This window comes from Polypterus senegalus, chromosome 8 (assembly GCF_016835505.1).
Source record: "Polypterus senegalus isolate Bchr_013 chromosome 8, ASM1683550v1, whole genome shotgun sequence".
In the NCBI taxonomy this organism is placed as follows: domain Eukaryota; kingdom Metazoa; phylum Chordata; class Cladistia; order Polypteriformes; family Polypteridae; genus Polypterus; species Polypterus senegalus.
In genome coordinates this window covers 72,944,074-72,961,978 of record NC_053161.1, presented here as the reverse complement: position 1 = coordinate 72,961,978, position 17,905 = coordinate 72,944,074, and the positions used below count along the sequence as shown (strand labels likewise).

The following is a 17,905-nucleotide window of genomic DNA, read 5'->3' as shown; positions in this document are numbered from 1 at the left end:
GGTGTTTTTTTTTTTTCCTCTTTCAACTTAATGATGCTGGGAAAGTCTCTGGCTCCTCGTAACCCAGAAATTGGATAAGCAGGTTCAGAGAATAAATGAATGGTTGGTGAAACATGATTTTTAAATGTTTTATATGGAAGATTATACTGCATGTCAAAATTATTCAATGTTGTAAACAAGCTAACTCCAACAAAGCTTCATTATTTACTAGTTTGGTGTGAACATCTTTTTAAAGAGAATATGGTCAAGCTTTACTTTGATGTTGAATATTTTCTACTAGCCTTCTACTAATAGTGACAACCTGAACTGCTGATTTAAAGACAGACTGGTTAGCTACTTAAATAGTTTAGCAATTAAAACCTGATGATATTTGCTGGGATTACAATATTTATTCAGATTACATGTAATGTAGTTTATGTAATCAGTCTTAACAGTACTTCAAATGAAATATTAAGCACAGCCAAATTTGTGCCTTTTTTGCTGTTTTGCATACTCATATTTTAGATTTGTCTGGTCCATTTCAAGTGCTGATAAATGGGCCCATTTTGGTTGTGTCAACTTAAAAACAAATGCTTTTGGAATGAGTATGCTATACAGTTCATCTACATGTTTTAGCCAGAAGAGGGGGCTGTGCTTTATATTTTATTTTAAAAAAGTAGTTAATGATACAATATCCATAGTACCGTTACATTTGTACAATCACATTTTTACCATATTTTAGTAACAATGATTTTTTTGATTTTGATGTATTAACCCAAAGACTAAATCTATATAAAGCTGAATAAAAAAGACATCAGTTTAAAACTGAACAGATTGGCATGGCATTATTAAATAAGGTACATCAATCAAATATATATTTCATGTCTTTTGTCCTTTTCAGGCACTCCTGTCAGTGCCCACTTTTAAACATGGTGACGATTGTACTCGTATGGTGGGTAGAGGCCATCATAGTGCCATTCACGCCATTGTTCAGTTTTTTCACGGGTTCTCTCATACTGCTCTGTAGGCAACAATGAAGAAACATTCATTATAAAACCAGTTGATATGCAATTCATGATAGCTTCTTTATGTACAGCTTTTCTTTTCTAACATTAGTTTTGCTTAATTTGTTGCTGTTTTAAGCATCTTGTCAAAAGAGGGAAAATTAATACTTTGAAATTTACACTAAAAATAAGGTATATATAGTTTATATAATCCATACATTTACTGAAATGTTTGCTACTATAAAAAACAATGATAAAAAATAACAATAACCTCAGCAGTAATCAACTTCCAAGTAATTATGATAAAATAGAGCTGCTGAACATCGATGTAACTGTTATTTATGCAATTATTATTATAATACTGCACATAAAGCTCTGAGCTTAATGATGCATTAGTCTTATCCACCAGACTAACCCTAATGCTTATCATACATAGGCAATTTAATAGTGAACCTCAGGTTTATTGAAAATCCTGTTGGCACCTTTTTATGATGATGTATGTATCCATGATGATTTTGCAATTATGGCTATAGTACAGAATTGTTTCTTTTAAAGTATCCTGACCTAGCCATGTGTTGTTATTGTGTAGGGTGTATGTTTTGTGGAAAAACTTTTGAGTAGCAATAAACAATCAACTTACCATCACGTTCCTCCTCTACATAGTTTTCATATTCATTTCGCTGTTCTTCATAATACTCCCTTCTCCGTTCATCAGCAGCTAGTCTTTGTCTGTTCTCTGCTGCAGAGATACATGGTATCACAGATGTTTTACTTTTAGTAATAGCATTGCAAATGTGAGGTTTAGTGTTGTGTTAAACATTTGAAAGCTATATCTGGTTAGTAAAGGCCTACTAAGTCTACTTTTTTTTTTTTTTTTCCTCTCCAAAATATCCAGTTTCGAAAAATTAAAATTCATCTCTTTATGCCTTGAAAAGAAAAAAAAAAAAAGAGCCAAATGCAGAAACAATTTTTTGTTTGAGTGTGTGGTTAAGGATTAGGATACCTATAACATTTATTTTGAAAGATAACCGCAACAGAGGTTTATTATAACACACATTTCACAAACTAACAATACTGTAACTGACAATAGATAGATATAGATATATAGAGAGAGGATGATCCAGATGTAATTACGCAATTTTCATTACGCTATGACTTTATTAAGTTTATCACATAGAAAATCACCCGAAAAATAAATCCTGGACCATTGAGAAGTATTCGAACTGACGACATGAAGAATTTTATTCACGCCGAACTGGAATTGGCCCTGCATAAATCAAAGTCATCCATACGATCTGGATCTGCATAATCAGATCTGGACCACCCTGTATATATATTTTCACGTTTTAGGCATCTCTAAGCTTTTGGATATTCTACACATCTTATTTTGATTACAGTATATCTATCCATCCATCCATCCATTGGTCCCAAGTCAGGATAAATATGGAGGGTTATGTCAGGAAGGGTATCCAATGTAAAATTTTGTCAGATAAATATTCAGACAACAATGCGAATTTCCATGCCAATCGGGTGAGGCCCAAGTTAACAACAGCCACCACCCGTACTGTTAACTAACAGGGTGCTGGCAGAAATTGGGCTACTGTTGGCTTAAGAAGGAAAAGAAGAGAGGAGAAACGTGTCCGGAGCAGAGGAGGAAGGTAAAGAGAGTGTAACTGAGGGTAGGAACTTTGAATGTTGGCAGTATGAATGGTAAGAGGAGAGAGTTAGCAGACATGATGGAAAGAAGAGAGGTTGATATATTGTGTGTGCAAGAGACTAAAGGATAGGGGAGTAAGGCCAGGTAGATTTAAATTGTTCTAACATGGTGTGGATGGGAGGAGAAATAGGAACAGTATGTTGAGTGTTTTGGAGGTGAAAAGAGTGACAGAGTAATGATTATGATGCTGGAAATTGGAGGTGTGATGATGAATGTTGTTAGTGCATATGTCCTGCAAGTTGAGTGTGCGATGAAAGAGAGAAGATTTCTGGAGTGAGTTGGATGAAGTGATGGACAGTGTACCCAAGGGACAGAAAGTGGTGATTGGAGCGGATTTTAATGGACATGATGGTTAAGGGAACAGAGGAGATGAGGGGGTGATGGGTAGGTATGGTGTCAAGGAGAGGAATGAAGAAGGTCAGAGGATAGTGGAGATTGCTAAAATAGGTACAAGAGCAGAGGAAGTTGCACACAGGTATATCATTTCCTATGCAGAAGAGTCGATCTTAATGAGACTGAAGACTGCAAAGTTGTAGCAGGGAAAAGTGGGATGGTGGTCTGTAGGATGATATTGGAGATCAAGAAGAAGTAGAAGAGAGTGAGGGCAGAGCCAAGGATCAAATGGTGGAAGTTGATAAAGGAATACATTAGATAAGTTGATTTTTGTTTTCTATTAATTTAAAGGAATTAATGTATTTTTACACATTGTTATTTATCATGGCAATGGAGAATGGTAATATGTTGCATGCTGGTCGCATGTGCAACTAAGGATTTTCACTGCACCCTGTGCACTTGTCAGTACCACTGATATTACTACCATACTGCAATGGAAGTTTCTCAATTTCCCTCCTCAAATGTTCTTTGTAGCACTAATTGGTGTTTCTTTAGAATCAGATGTTTTTTGAACTGCTGCATATAGATAAATCCTCATTATTATTGATTAAATATGAGTAGAATGACTGCTTGGAATCCCAGCTAAGGTATCTTTTGGTTTGAATTTTTGACATTCTCATTGTGTTCATACGGGTGACCTAGTTTCTGATCCTGTCCAAAGATGGACTGCAAGTTTGGAAATGATTAAGCAGATAAATGCTGTGGTGCCACCCGCAGCCCTAAATAAGACTGAAGCTGTGTCCTACTCTGGGCCTGGAGGGCCGCAGTGGCTGCAGGTTTTCATTCTGACCCTTTTCCTAATCCGTGACCAGTTTTCACTGCTAATTAACTTCTTTTCCCTTCATTTTAATATCCCTGTTTTTAAGGATTCAGTCTTCTGAATTGATTTGTTTCTTCATTAAATGACAGCCAAACAGAACTGAGACATGAAACGAGCCAACAGATGACCAGCTAAACTAGAATTTCAAACTCCAACCAATCTCTTAATAAGAAGCTGATTCTTGCTGTGAATTAAACCCGTTATTTAATTCCATGGCTTGTTGCTGCTCTCATTCTCCCACAGCAAACATTTCCAGAACTGTTTTTAATAAGAACACCATCAAAATGTTTTGGTGACCTGAGAGATCAATCTTACCGAGTCCATCACCTTTCTTAATTTTCAGATATTGTGTGATGGGCACAGGTTAGCTGGCCATGTGGTGGCTTGTTTTGTGGCTCATAATTAAGGAAAAAGAGACAAGTTAATTTAAATGAAGACAAAAGAAGTTAATTAGCAGCAAAAACTGGTCACTAAGGAAGAAGCTGGTTAGAATGAACACCTGCAGCCACTGCGGCCCTCCAGGACTGGAGTTTGACACCCGTGCTCTAGAATATACATACCCAACCAACATCTTGGGATAGTTCACTTCACAATAACATTTGGTTCATGAAGTGGAACTGGGTATTGTTTTAAACAGATCAACAACAGGCTGGTAAGAATTTAAAAAAATATATATGTATGTATGTATATGTATTTGTGCACATTAATTGGAGCTCTTCAACATGTTACCCCCACAGTGAACTACTGTAAATTTTTGGTTGGATTTTTTTTGTGACGTGACAAACACTGAATGCTCAAAGTTACCTATTCAATCTGGCTTGTTCACGTCTGAAATGTGTGTCCCACGCCATGTCACTGACCTTTTCAGATTTACAATTCTTTAAAAGTGAAGTAAACAACTGTGCGATTGCTCCGGATTTGGTGAGTGCTTTGACATGAAAAATGTTGCTCTGGTTTTTACCCTGTGTTTTCAGTCCTGAGGGGACAGCCACCAGTCATTTGCAAATCTGCATTAAATTAGGTGTGTTTGGAAAATAAGCAGGGAAGAAATTTCACAGAACAGATTAACATAATTTGTCTTCCTTACGGACGGGCTTAAACAGATGCTAATAACTTTCAGACTGAGAGAAAATATGCTGCTGGCGCGAGCTGTACATATTTTCCAAGCATTTTTTTTTGCTTTTGAATGTGACACTGTACTATTCAGTGAGTGGTACAAGAAACAGGGAAGAGATCTCCAGCACCCACCAGCAGTTAGTTCTGTGTGTGTGTATGAGTGTTGATTCAGTATATTGACACTGGCCCACCAGAAGACCGCCAAGAAGCCACTGGGAGGCCCACCGTAAAAACAAATGTGGTATTGATGGAAAGGATTCAAAGGCTACATTTTCCTGGAGTGCACTGCCACTTAAGTACACCACATCCGTTAATGGCCTGTCGGCAGACTCCACCAACACACAATCCTGTTATTATTATGCTGGTAGCTGTTTCAGCATAAATAAGCCAAACTAAATGTACCAGGAAAATAACCAATTGAGCCTTACACTTTCACCAAAAACTGTTCATTTTAAGGATGAACTTGATTGAGAGCTGCCTATATTTTAACAGCTGACATGGTCATCGATGCAAACAAACGCAGGAGATTTGCCAGATAGCATCAGTTGAGCCTCTGTGTCTGCCAAAAGGGCTGTGTTTCAAAAAGGGACTGGAGCATTAAGTGAGAGTGGTTTGAATAAGCAGGTACAGTATATTCAAATCAGAGCTGACTGACAGGGAGCATTGATAAACATGAAAGAGGTCATGTTGAAAGGGTAAAATGATACCTACAGGTACGTCTTAAAAATGTAGCTATTATGAAAACAGGTAGGTAGGTATCTAGAGGGTGCTACAAGTTCACAAGAGACATGGTCTTAAAATCCAAACAATGAAAAATGAAAGCCAACATGTCACGGTCAGTACAGACCCCGGCTAATGAGAGCTCTATTGATGATTACAGTTATCTATCCGTTCAACAATTTTCAAACCCATTTAATTCACTCCAGGCCGGAGCCAACCCTTAATGCGATGTCAGTGATTTTCATACTCGTAATAAGAATAATTGTGATAATGATAGTAACAGCAAAAGTGGAATAGCTGTCATGTTTCTGAGGTTTGAGTCTTTATCTCATAAAGGTGTTATATTAAAACAGTTATCTAAAACCATTTTCCTGCAGAATGACATGCTGCATTCCAATTAGGTCTTCAAATCTCTTTTCGTTCTCCTATATCAAACATGTAGGCTATCCTAAAAACACTTATCTGGAAATAAAATCAGGGTCAGTATCGTAAGAAATTCAACTCAGCATTTTCTCGTTTGAAAACCTAGTGATGTGACTACTGTGTGAAGAGATGCAGAAAATTGGTGCGCCACACGTGCAAAACATCACAACATCTTTCTGCATCACAAGTGGACATTAATGTGAGTTAAATCATAAGTTTGGTATTGTTCAAATCAGTTATTTCTTCACAATCATATATTGATTTGCCACATTAGATTGCCTTCTAAAGTTGTGTTTTTTATGAATTTTAAAATTATTTGTTTTTTTTTTGGTGCACTTTACAAAGGGGCTGAAGGGTCCACGGGTCCCAATATGGAAAAATAAAAAATCAATTTTTAAGGTAAGGTCGTTATCAGATAATAAATCCACATCTTGAAATTGCACAAATATTGTAAAACAGTCCATTTGCATTGCTTTAGAAAAGAATAATTAAAAAAAAAAAAGTACATTTAGTTTTTGTGAGAGTCGGCCATTTCCAAAGAACGCCAGCTCACACCTTGTCTTCCCAACTGCCTCTCCCACTATTGGGAGTGTGGATTCACGTGTTTCGTGAAAGCAGTACACACCATTTTTGTTTTGAGAATCAATTCCTTATGTGTCTCAGGGTTTACACGATTAAGTTACCATTTTTAAATTGGGAATATGTCTGACTATGAAGATACATTTAACATTGTATCACTGAGCCATATTTGGGTGAAGCAGAATATACTGATGTGGAGCTCCAACAGATCGAAGAGCAGAACTGGACGACTATACCACTGCAAGCTACGCTGATGCAACAAACGAGTGGTTGTTAGTGGTGCACGTGTGCAAAATGTGAGGTACTGACCAATGAGGAAGAGTACCCCCATTGCAGGGGCTGGGATGTGCTGCTTCCATCACTTGGAAACCTGGACGTATCTGGGGATGAGCCGCCTTTGTCATGTATGGCTGCAGATTGTGATTGATGAGAGCTGACGGTTTGTCTCCTCAGTCACACAGAGTTCTGGAGATAGTTTTCAATTATTTCAAACTTAAACTGGAAGAAGCAATCAAAACCTGGCGGATCAAATGTGCAGCTTTAATTAGAGTAAGTTCGCTCTAGTTTGATTTTTAGCAATACTGATCTTTACTGGTCTTAAGCGGTGTTAAAGGCTTATTTAGTGCTGACGGGTGAGAGATGCGAGTGATCGTATTTAGACTGTGTGCTGCAGAATGTAGAATGAAAATCTTGGTCATGAGAGGTTGGTTACCTTTCTCAAGAAATGGGTGCCAGCCAAATCACAGAAATAACTGACAGACAAACACACAAGCACAATCCAATTCACACTAACCAGGACTCTCTGTTGAAAATTATCTTTACAGCTTTGTGCCAAGTAGAAAACGCTTTGATCAGTCTCAGAGAATGTGCAAACTCCCCGTTGGCAGTGCCCAGGCACAGAATTCAATTCTCCAACTCTAGATCCGTGAGGCAGCACTAGTAAGGATTGTTCTACCTTGCCTGTCTACCTACGAGCTACACGTCTATACAGTATTCAGTTTGCTAATGAAAGACACGTGCATTGTCATAAGTCTACAGCTCTATGTCTCAGCTAGCTTCACAGTTAAATGTGTCTAGAACTGCAGTTGGGTTCAATAATGGGCAATCAGGAGCATGTTTCCTTTTTCTCTTCAACTGTATGTAGTTGTCCGTACAGACTTTCAGTAGGTCTTCCATTCGAGTGCTCACATCCAACCTAAGTGCGACAAGTCTAAGCCATTACTTTGTGAGCCAATCCCAGCCAACACAGGGCACAAGGCAGGAACTAATCCCGGGCAGGGTGCCAACCCACCGCAGGACACACACTAGGGCCAATTTAGAATCGCCAAACCACCTAACCGGCATGTCTTTGGACACGGGGAGAACATGCAAACTCCACTCAGGGAGGACCCGGGAAGCGAACCCAAGTCTCCTAACTGCGAGGCAGCAGCGCTACCATTGCGCCACCGAGCTACTATTCTTACCCCAAAAGAAATTATACTAAGGATCTGTGATAAAATGATTTGTTCAAGTTTCCTTTTGTTATCACAAGAATGGCTCATAAACGTGCAAGTTGCGTTTTCTTAAGTTGAAACCTTTGCTGCATTCAGTAAGTTATGAGGTTTTTTTTCTACCACCTATGTAGTACCCGTGTACCCTTCAGCTCCATTGCAAGCTGCAAGAAGAAAGTATTTTTAAAAAGTATAAAAACACTTCACTTTTAAGTGGCAAATAAATATACCATGATTGTGAAGAGATAATTTTAACTTGAAAAATACCAAACATATTCTTTAACTGCCTCCAGTGCTATTTCTGGGCATAGGCTGTCCAGGCAAGGGTCTAGGGTGCCATCTAGTGGTCAGGGTGCATTAATGCAGCCCTCTTTAGAGATTCCTATCTTTATTTTGCTTATACCAATTTGCCTTGACTGGACTGGAGCACAAAGAAATGTTTATGTTGTGCGCCTCAGCAGTGTCTGCACTATGCACAATGCATGTGCAAGTGCAGGCAGCTGGCCAGCCATCTTGTGTGTGACGTGCATGTGACAATGAGGCAGAGCTGCTTCAACGTCAGCGGTTAACAGCTGCTAGGACCAAATGTCAGGACTCACCCCCAGTCTTCCTATGTGATGCACAGCCTGCCAGCTGAGTCCCAGTCCCCTCCTCCTCCTCCTCCTCCTCCTCAGGTTCAGTGCTGCCCGGGTGTAGTCCAGACTCCAGTGAGTGACTGAGTCCATTACAGCCACCCAGTTGGCTTGTTCCTTGGGTGAACGACTGAGCCTGAGGAGAGGAGGTATTGGAGGTAGTAGCACTGGCACTGCAGCAGGGACACTGTGGCCACTAAGCCACCAGGGGTTTAGGAACAATACCAACATTCCAGGGGGACATTTAGCACTACACAAGCACAGTGCAAATTGCCCCCCAAAAAAAGGCCTTGGTGGTTTATTGGTTAAAATTTTGAGGAGGAGTGGGGGTGACAGGCACTATGCCTAGTGTAGTATTAAATGTGTCATTCCACCCCATTTCCCGTCATAATGTCTTTGTCCCTGGTGGCGTGACGGCCAATGTGCCTGCTATACAACAGTCCCCCTTTGTAGGTTGTACATCATCATGAAAAGATCACAGCCATCAGGGGCTGAGTTTAGGAAACAGAAGAGAGAGGTGGGGTGAAACAACCATGAGATATGGAGGGGTTTTTTTTTTTTTTTGCAAATGTAAAAATTATGTAATTTTATTTTTTATTTATTTATTTTTGCTGTCAAGTAAGGAAAATGTCCTTTAACGGGAACCTCACCTTAAGTTTAGAAATGGCCCCTAACACCCTTTCCCCAACCCGGAGTCAGTTGGCCCACCAGGTGCTAGCAGATACCATTCACCCCTTAACTGTAGCTTCTGCAAAAAAGAATCTTCTCAAAACTGAAGCTCACAAACGTTACTCCACAACATCACAAGACCATCTCAATGGCCTTACAACGGTGAGCATTAACAGAGACGTGTCTAAGTATGTAGCATATGCTGAGGCTAGAAATGATTTTGATGCATGTCCAATTTTAAAGACTTTTATTTCCAATGTTAAATCCTTCCATTTACCAGTGATGTGTTTCTAATATTTATTTGCTGTATTTCCTTTTTTTATATAAAGTTTGTCATCTGTTAAATAAGTTATTTACATGCAAATTGGTTCTGTTTTGTTATTTTACTGATCTATATAAGTTTTGTATGTTTTCATACATATACCATGTACACGCAAAAGATTTCTATTATTATTATGTTCTTGTTATTTAATCATTCAATTTACATGTATTTATTTTGAATGAAATAAGTGATTAACCTGTGTTAGTAACATACTGTGTGTCTGTGGACAGTGGTGTGTGTTGGGTGTGGGAGACAGATTTTCTTGCCAGGGGCACCAAAGAGGTCAGAAGCAGCCCCTAACTGTCTCTTAAATTGCCCCTTTATCTTTATTCTGGCCACCCTGACATCCTGAATGGACCAACTGGAGCTTAGCCATGGCTCACTAGTTTTAGCTCCTGTACTCCCAGTGCCGAATGCCCATCCCGCTCCCCACTCTGTATGTTCTGCGAGTCACTTGGGAGATCGTGGCATTTACAGTAGCAGGATAAGGTGACCCCCTTGGTACTATTTGACAAGCTAAACCGTGGCTTCGCTTTAAATCAAAATGAATATTATCAGAATACACTTCACAAAAGAAACCACATTCGTCCATCTTCACTTTTTTTTTTTTTTACTCAACAGAAAAACATTTTGTCTTTCACGCTTCGGACCCGGCGGTCTTGAAAGATCGAATTGCTCACAATTACAAGGTTTGAAAAATCTGCCCTGGGGGGATAAACATGGGATGAAAGTAAAAACACGAAAACCTGGTTTTAATGGCACTCTCCCTTCACGAAGCGGTTTTTCTGTGGCTAAAGTTGTAAACAGAAGACCCTCTTGGCTCTTCGGCCTGCTTTTAGGAGGCTGGCTGCTTTTCTCCATGCAGCCCCGTGCCTCCTACAACAGCTTCTTTCATCGAGTCCACGATGTGCTCTGCGGCGGAGAGGCGCGCAGCATCAAAGGCAACTGGACAGCTTACGGGGGAGGCCACGGGCAGTAGCGGCTGAGGTTTCCAGTGCCAGGTCATATTCGAGGGGGGCCAGAGAGAAGTGCTCGATTGTGGAGTCACAGTAGACTAATAACACACTAGTAATGGGGATTAAAAGATGACATAACTTTTAATTCAAAAAGAGCGGCACCTTGGCGCAGTGGTTAGCGCTACCGCTTCATAGATCCAACGCGCTGCCGTTTTAAATGTTGGTATAACATGTCCTTTGTGTGCGGTTTGCACATTTACACCTTTGACTTTATTTTTCTTCCCTGATCTTCCCTGACAATGATGGCCTCTTGTAAATGCGAGCGTGTGTGACAGTTTACACCCGACCCTTCGTGAATTTGCTCCGGTCCCCGCGACCCTGACTTAAGCGGTTTACAGAATGAAATTATTTAAATACATCCAATGCTGCAACAGGATCACCAGAGAATATAATCTGCTCTTCTTCGGGATTTGAGCCTACAATCCACAGTTAGAAATGGAAAACATGCATACTGGGGAAAACACTCCCATATTCATTCAAGGGTGGATGGACAGCTAAAGCAAGTAACAGCGTTGGCAAAGGTTGTTCACAACCCACAATTTGAGTAATTTTGAAAATCATTTGGAAGATGTGAATAATATAGATATACATGCAATAAAGATTTTCATTCGTAATTGTCTTTACTCGCTGTTAATATCATAAAGCAAACACGCACACACACACACACACACACACACACACACACACACATACATATACATATATATATCAATCATGTGCATGGTGTTTTTTTTTTTTTAATGACAATTATTAACTATGTTTCTAGTTTAAACCAACTCCGTATGGTTTATTTACAGGGCATTTTTGAATAAGGCGACAAGGAGGTTAGAACCGATGAAGAGTTATAATGTTCTCCTCAATGCGCGTGTGCGTTTTTGCCGAATTAAGAAAGTCTTAATTGCTCCGTATGTAACAGACTGGCGCACCGGTTCCCCAATTTTTCGTGCCCACACTGGATTAAGCGAGATGTAGGATGAAGAGACTGAACCATTAAACGTTAATGAATCATTTTTGGGTAGCTTCTTCACAAGGCACGCCAACGCAAGGTGCTTTTATAAAGGCAAAATTCAAAGTAACGGAATTACACAAAAGAGCGTGCAATTTGTAATGAATCTGCATACGTTTACGATGTGGGAGGAAAATCTGAGAACCTGGACAAAAATCAAAGTAGACAGAGGATTCAAAAGAATATGTTTGACCAATGAGTCAATGTATTTCCTAAAGAATTACATACTGAGCCCTGTAAACAAATTTTTTCATTTCAACGGTTACAAAAAAAAATATCTAAGACTGCAGTAAATATTGACAAAATATTTGTAAAATAGGAGTAAAGCTGGTTTCAAAGATGACTGGGCGAAAAGAAAAGAAAACGAAATATCATCAACTAAGACGATGAAAGGCTTTAGCCAAGTGTGTTCGCTCCTGCAAAAGAATAATGGTTTCTTATATGTTTTGTTCTGCGACAAAATTAATTTTTAATCCTTTTTTGAAACTCACTGCATTTAATCGAACTGAACTGCAGCCTGCCCTGACAGCATCATGGGCGAGGCAGGAACCAATTCTGGTCGCGCCGCCAGTCCGTCACAGGACCTTCGTACAGTTATTAAATGGAGCTAACCCATTATGAAATGACAAGAAAATACTGTACATATACTGTTTTAAAAACATTAATGTTCGATGTAATCCACATTTAGTCACGCAATATTGTTGGTTTTTATTTGGCATATACGGACATTCTCTGAAACCGCGTGATCAGTTTTCGATTCGCTAATTAGGCTCATGTGTACGTCTGTATGATGACGGACGAGAACGTCTAAACCGAACATTTGTGGTTAGTAAACTGAGATTTGAACCCAAAGCGCTGGAGCTGGAAGACTGCAGTTCTAATAGCGTATATGCAATGTGCGGCCAATCCGTTTTATTCTCCCATCGTGCTAATACAGCGCCTGCTTGATGTCAAGTCTTGCGGCTCTTGTTCAGACTACACATTTTTTACAATTGAATAATGCAGTATTGTATTGCCTAGACGACCTGAAACGCACAGAAGTGATATGAATCGATCCGTGCTTCAGTCGTGATCGGCGGCTTCAGCTGTCCTGTACGTGGAGCGCTACTTCTTCACCGGCGCGTTCAGGTTCTCGAGGGATTTTGGCTGCTTGAGGAACAGAACGCGTTTGAAGGGAAAAAAAAAAAAAGTTAAAACAGTCTTACCATTCATCTCGTCTTTGGATTTGGGGGATCTCTTGGCACGTCGCTTAAAAAACTTAGACGCTTCAGCTTCTGGCATGAAAATCCCCTTTTTAACTTCTGGAACCAAAAAATTCATCCAGAGTTTAAATTTTCTTTTTAATTTAAAAGTCAGACAGACATCAACATTTGTTATACTTACCTTCCTGATTTTCTTTACTCGCAGCTGGATTCGCTTTAACTGATGCACTTTCAGCTTCTTTAGCAACTTAAAGATAAGAAAAAAATGCAATGTGCAGTTTTATTTGATAAATAATAGTAAATAATCCAGTTGACCCTCTCTTAATGCTGTTGCTTCCTGATCATCTTCAATACAACCATAAATCATTACATCACCTGGTTTCAGTAACGTTTGGCTAATATTCTGCATATTAAGATATAACTGTTATCCGCGGTCATAAAAAACGGCTCCGGTTACTTACTTGCGAGAATTAAAACCAGTGCAAACGCACACACGAGGATGACCCGCTTCCAGTTCATTTTGCTGAGCTCCCGCTAAAGGATCAGAACAATGGTGAATGAGGCAAGTCTGCAAGTCCAGGTTGGAAATTCCTCATGTGTCAGTTAGGAAGGCACAGAGCTGAAATGTCGTGCTAAGGGGAGGGGCAGCAGGCCCCAGCTCACGGGCAGCGTCCAGCGTTCTAGTGCGGGATCTCTGAGGAGAAGCCCCGTTGTGCCTGACAGAGAAAAACATTCTCGCTATTTCGCATAAAAATAAACGATTTCTGCAGCTGAGTGACGATAAGTAAAAAAAAAACAAGTCGTAAAAGAATCTGCCTGCCCCAAGGGTTAATACAAAAATCAAGACTGCACACCTGAGACTTTAAAGACACTATTTCTTGATGACAATACTTTCTTCGGGCTAGAGAAAGTAAAAAGGTAACGCTTTAAATACCTTTAAAATACTTAAGGCCCAACCATAGTGAAATCCTGTATTTTATCACTTATGCTCTCGTCACTCTGCAAGACTTATCCAAGCGAATTTGTTGCCTTCATGTACATAATCTTGCATCGGACATACAACGTGTGATTTTTAGAACTCAGGTGAAGCGACTACTCACACTGCACGATGTAGTCACCAGTCGTGTATGTGCTCAATCTGAACAAACACGTAATATACGTGTACATGACTCCTACGGACAGTTTTACCCATTCAAAAGAAAAAAAAGCTCAAACCAAAGAAAAAGGCATAACTGGATATGTGGACGGTAGAGGTGTAGTCTATAATTTACCGTTGTTTGTGCATATTTCGGGTACTTCCATGCAATTAAGGTTTCCTAAACTGCCTTTATCATTTCGATTTATGAAATCAAAAACGTTAAAATGGGCTTACCCAATATACAATACACTGCGATCATTGCACAATGAAATTTGATAACGATATCATTAAACTGGGTCCTGAGACCGCTCACACTACAAGAGCACCAACTGAAATTTATGACATGACAGGAATCCGTTTGATCGAAAGAGAGCCTAGTAATGACGGCATCACAACCCATCTCATACTGCACATGAAATGATGGCCAATGCAGCTGGTATTCGGGCCGGCTCAGATAATCAATAGGTGACTGTAAACTGGACATTAAATCGTGCCAAAATTGCAAAGTGTACGCCCGGCATCAGTAGGTGGGAGTTGCAGAGCTGTAGGACTGTCAAGTCAAGTCAAGTTAGGGATTATGCACTGGTACAGTGCGTTACCGCACTCACTACGCAACAAAACAGCTCAGAATCCCAGTTGGCAACTCCCCAGGCGGATACGCGGTCCAGTCCGACCCTCCAGAAAAGTCCCTCTATCTGTCCAGCCATTCAGATCCCCAACAATGAGAATCTTACGAGCTGAATCACCCTCGTGGAAACGCGCCACATGGCCATAGTGCTTTAACTGACGCTCCCTCACAATGCAGGTAATGTGCCTCATTCGGGACTCCATGAGCAACCGCTCATTTGACACAAAGTCAAACCAACGGTACCCAAGGATTTTCCAGAGAGACACAGTACCAAAGGAGTCCAGTCTTCGTCTCTGGATTGGTCACTGGATAGCGTCCATGTCTCACAACCATATAGCAAGACAGGAAGCACCAGGACTCTAAAGACTTGGACCTTCGTCCTTTTGCATAGTTATCGGGAGCGCCACACACCCCTTTACAGCGAACTCATGACCCACCATGCTCTCCCAATCTGTCTACTGACTTCATAGGAAGAGTCACTAGAGACATGAATGTCACTGCCAAGGTAAGTAAACTTCTCAACAAGGTCAACACTCTGTCCACAAACAGACACACTGCTGATGGCTGTGTCCAAGAGGTCATTAAAGGCCTGTAGGACTGTGTCGCAGGAGATATCGTACTACATGATTGTCAGTCAGGGGTGCGCAGTGCGACTGCCCCCGGTCGTGCTAATCCTGGGCAATGCCGGATTTGAGCACATATACGTCTCATGACCCAGTTGTGTAACGTGAGTGGTCGCTTGCCCACGATTTTAAAACATCGTACAGTGTATATACAGTATACTGTCTTAAGTCCACTGTGTGCTCCGGTTTCCTCCCAAAGTCAAAAAACTTGCAAGTTAGATGGATGGGCCTATGCATGGTGCAATAGGCTCCGATCCCACAAAGCAGGGTTGCCACTTCGTCCTCAAAAACTGATGGCTCAACAACAGCTCAATAATCGAGTAATGGTGCAAAAAACTTGCCCAATACCGACGACGATAAAGTAACAAATTGGAAAATGGGTTGCGGCATTGTGAGCAGTGGATTAGATACATACCACTGAACAATTTTGGCACTTGAGAGTGATAAGGTATGTATACAGATGCGAACAGCGAGGGTAGATGTTCCCAAAAGAGGGAAAAAGCTTAAAAGGCAAAGGAATGTTGTTGAAGAAAAAACGCCCAAAGTACAATGTTGTTATAAAAAAAGAAACACCCAAAAAACTCAACCCACGGAAGCACATTTTTTTGCCATGGGCTCTGATCAAAAATATCCTAATTGGGAGAGAAAACTGCGGAGAAAAACTGGCAACACTACTAGCAAGGATAAAGCGGGTTTGGAAGATGGGTGTGAAGAAGGATGGATGGATCGTTGGGGTGGCTTTGTGCGTGTATGTGTATGTGGGTGAGCGCGAGCTGGGAACCAATGAACGTTCAGCCGGAAGTACAATGTGCGCAACGTGTTGCAAGAAGAGTAGGAAAGCAAGTTTTCTGAACCAGTCAAACAGAAGAGTGTCCCGACTGTCTAACGTGTTCTGTTTTTTCGTAACTCGTCAGATTGCAGAAGAAAGTGGCTGAGATTGCAGCATGTCTGTCAAGTCTTCGCACAGTCACTGTGTGTTGTCTTCCATTCCCGGTTCACACTGACAGCTAATTTCTTTGTACAGTGGAACCTCGGTTCATGAACGTCTCGGAACACATACAAATCAGTTTACGACCACAGACTCGGTATACGAACAAGCCAGTTTCCCTTTCGGTTTGTGCGCGCCGATGATTTCCGCACATGTTCAGTCTCTCCCTGTGCAGCAAGCGCAAGAGAGAGACACACACACACAGACACAGACACGCGCACGCGAGAGAGACAAACACATACAGACACACGCGCGCGTGAGAGAGACACACACACACACACACATGCGCGCGCGAGAGACAGATAGAAGGTAGTTAAAGAATGCACCAGGCTTGTTTTTAAAGAAACAGATCCGAGTATTGTTTTAACCTCGTTGTATTTAATGAAGACTTTTTTCTATTGGATTTTAACCTCCACTTCACTTCTGTTTACAGCGATCGGCTTGTAGCGTGCATTGTTGCGATGTTACTTTTCTTGGTGGTTTATTACATTTTTTCAAATGTTCATTTTTTTCCCTGTGTTTAAAACTCTTTAAAAAAAAGTGTTTTTAGCGAGTGGTTCGTAGCACTATAATGCAAACTCTTGAGGTGTTAGTTTTCTGTGTTATTCAATTTTTTTACTTTTAGTTTACTATTACGCTGTGCATTCTATGGTGTAATTAACTATAGTTGTGCTTAAAAATCTTTAAAATAAATATATTTACATACAGTTCGTATGGTCTGGAACAGATTAATTGTATTTACATACAATCCTATGGGGGAAATTACTTTGGTTCATGACCAAATCGGTTTACGACCAGAGTTTTGGAACAAATTATGGTCGTGAACCAAGGTTCCACTGTAGTTTTAAGCCCTAGATATTGGAAAAGCCCTACCTTGTTAGGAGTAGGTGAGTTCTTGATCATTGTCTCTGTGACTGGGGACGAGGGAAACAGACAAAGTGGTAAGTTTTGGTGCAACCTCGCAATCCTTCCACAGTGTTTCCTTTAAATCACTACTGTAAGTCTCACAACATTCTGCACATGGCAATATATAAAACAAAGCAAAATATAATTTTCAAAACTGTATAGTCTACTTCAGGATCTTGAGGAGCTGGAGCTATACCAGCAACATTACACACAAAGCATCGTAATTAATCATTTTTGCTTTACCAGAAGTTTATTGTTGACACTTGCATATTTTTGTTTTGTTTGGTTGTTAATAATTTTGTAGTTAAGTGGCTTCTGTTGAAGCTTCCAGTTTTATTTACTGTACAGTAATCCCTCCTCGATTGTGGGGGTTGCGTTCCAGAACCCCCCGCGATAGGTGAAAATCCGCAAAGTAGAAACCATATGTTTGTATGGTTATTTTTATATATTTTAAGCCCTTAGAAACTCTCCTACACTGTTTATAAATATTCCCCGCAGAGTTATACAGCATAATCCCTTTGTATTTTCTTAGAT

At 40.3% G+C, this 17,905-nt stretch overlaps 1 protein-coding gene across 1 annotated transcript; it reads right to left on the bottom strand.

Moving 5' to 3' along the window:
- Positions 1–4: 4 nt before the first annotated feature.
- On the bottom strand, positions 5–13,780 carry ucmaa (upper zone of growth plate and cartilage matrix associated a). Its single transcript, XM_039761281.1, has 5 exons — positions 13,550–13,780; positions 13,270–13,335; positions 13,092–13,187; positions 1,624–1,722; positions 5–1,000 (listed from the first exon to the last, which is right to left on the bottom strand). Exons 1-5 carry the CDS (start codon positions 13,605–13,607, stop codon positions 903–905), a joined length of 417 nt encoding a protein of 138 aa, XP_039617215.1. The 5' UTR covers positions 13,608–13,780; the 3' UTR covers positions 5–902.
- Between the last annotated feature and the right edge of the window lie 4,125 nt (positions 13,781–17,905).

Excerpts from the sequence above, each read along its gene's own strand:
- ucmaa (XM_039761281.1), bottom strand. The coding sequence starts at position 13,607 with ATGAACTGGAAGCGGGTCATCCTCGTGTGTGCGTTTGCACTGGTTTTA. Across the intron at positions 1,723-13,091 it reads ATCCAAAGACGAGATGAATG|CAGAGAACAGACAAAGACTA; the intron begins GTAAGACTGTTT and ends GTATCTCTGCAG. Across the intron at positions 1,001-1,623 it reads TGTAGAGGAGGAACGTGATG|AGCAGTATGAGAGAACCCGT; the intron begins GTAAGTTGATTG and ends TGTTGCCTACAG.